At 44.5% G+C, this 1,571-nt stretch overlaps 1 protein-coding gene across 1 annotated transcript in view; it reads left to right on the plus strand.

Moving 5' to 3' along the window:
* Window positions 1-1,570, plus strand: part of RPS26 (ribosomal protein S26) — a 13,295-nt gene extending 11,725 nt beyond the window's left edge. The window contains exons 3-5 of the mRNA XM_011970010.1: window positions 1-64; window positions 796-926; window positions 1,512-1,570. The exon at window positions 1-64 is cut by the window's left edge and continues 3 nt beyond it. Coding sequence (XP_011825400.1) covers window positions 1-64; window positions 796-926; window positions 1,512-1,547 — 231 coding nt within the window. The 3' untranslated portion in view covers window positions 1,548-1,570. The remainder of the gene's footprint in view (window positions 65-795; window positions 927-1,511) is intronic.
* The last annotated feature ends 1 nt before the right edge of the window (window position 1,571 follows it).

The raw sequence follows: 1,571 nt of genomic DNA on the forward strand, positions 1-1,571 counted from the left end.
GTCATTCGAAACATAGTGGAGGCCGCAGCGGTCAGGGACATTTCTGAAGCGAGCGTCTTTGATGGTGAGTGGATCACCGGCTAGAACTGCTTGAGGATCCCAGTACCTTAAAAGCCTTCACCCAACCTCGCCCTTCTGCAGGCTCTGTTCGTTGGAGCCTCTCAGGCACTTTCCACGTATGTAAGGTTGTTGCTGGTAGAAAAGAATATTATGTGCTCATGTTTGTCGTTTTGATTCTTTTCTGGGCAGAAGGTTAGTTTTTGTGATAGAGTGCACAGCCTTTACTCTGAGGTAAACGTTTGTCTGTTTCGGTTATGAGATTCCAAAAACTAGAAACTTGGTAAATTTGACAATTCTTATACTATGATTATTTGAGTACTTGTGAAAATGTACAGGTGAGGAAGAATGTCTTCAACGTTTCGAGAATGGAGGCAGTCTAGTTTGGTGTGAAAGGATGATGTTTGGAGCCATAAGAACGTCGCTTTGTTTCTTTTCCTTAAGTTATTTTTATAGAAAGAGCAAGGTTCAGGGTAGGCATTAGGGCGGGTGTAGCTGTAGAAGGAACTGGATTATTGGTCTATTGCATCTAGAGTGTCAGTCTGGTCTTTGTAGTGTCAAGATGAACACATGTGCTCAGGTACATGTGCTCAAGAACAGGGGCTTTGGGGGTGCTTTTATGTGCGGGACAGGCATTTAAATAGGTTTAGTTTTAATTGACGTAAACATGTAAGATCTTGTAACAAAAAAGCAAGGTAGGTGTATAATACTAGTATAACTCTATTTTCTATTCCTTAGCCTATGTGCTTCCCAAGCTGTATGTGAAGCTGCATTACTGTGTGAGTTGTGCAATTCACAGCAAAGTAGTCAGGAATCGATCTCGTGAAGCCCGCAAGGACCGAACACCCCCTCCCCGATTTAGACCTGCGGTGAGTATTTAAAAAGAATGGAAGCCAGGGGAGTGTTGGTTTAAAAAATTTCATTCTGGCGGGTCACGGTGTCCTATGCTTGTAACCTCACACTTTGGGAGGCCGGGGCAAGAGGATTGCTAGAAACCAACAGTTCAAGACCCCATGTTTTCAAAAAATATTTAGAAGGAAGGCAAGCATGATAGTGCGAACCTATAGTCCCGGCTGCTCGAGAGGCTGAGGCAGGAGGGTCACTTGAGCCCAGGAGTTTGAGGTTGCAGTGAGCTACAATTATACCACTTGCACTCCAGCCAGGGCAAAAGTGAGACCTTATCTCTTAAATAAAAAAAAGTTGCATCCTCCTGTGGTGCAGGGGATATAAAATTAAGGTCTCTGCCTCAGGTTAAGCTGTAAGGCAGGTGAGACCCACACCTGAACATGCTTAGAGACACAGCAGAGTAGTGTTCTCCCTCCACCTCTACCAGCTTCCCATGCATTTGTAGCTTGAATACATTGTTAGTGAGAGGATGGTGATCAAGTTCTTTCGGGGAAGGGAATCTTGAATCCATGGGTTTTAATTTACTGTTTTGTTTCTTTGTCTTTCAGGGTGCTGCCCCACGTCCCCCACCAAAGCCCATGTAAGGAGCTGAGTCCTTAAAGACTGAG

The sequence above is a fragment of the Mandrillus leucophaeus genome, unplaced genomic scaffold (assembly GCF_000951045.1).
Source record: "Mandrillus leucophaeus isolate KB7577 unplaced genomic scaffold, Mleu.le_1.0 Scaffold922, whole genome shotgun sequence".
Taxonomy (NCBI): Eukaryota; Metazoa; Chordata; class Mammalia; order Primates; family Cercopithecidae; genus Mandrillus; species Mandrillus leucophaeus.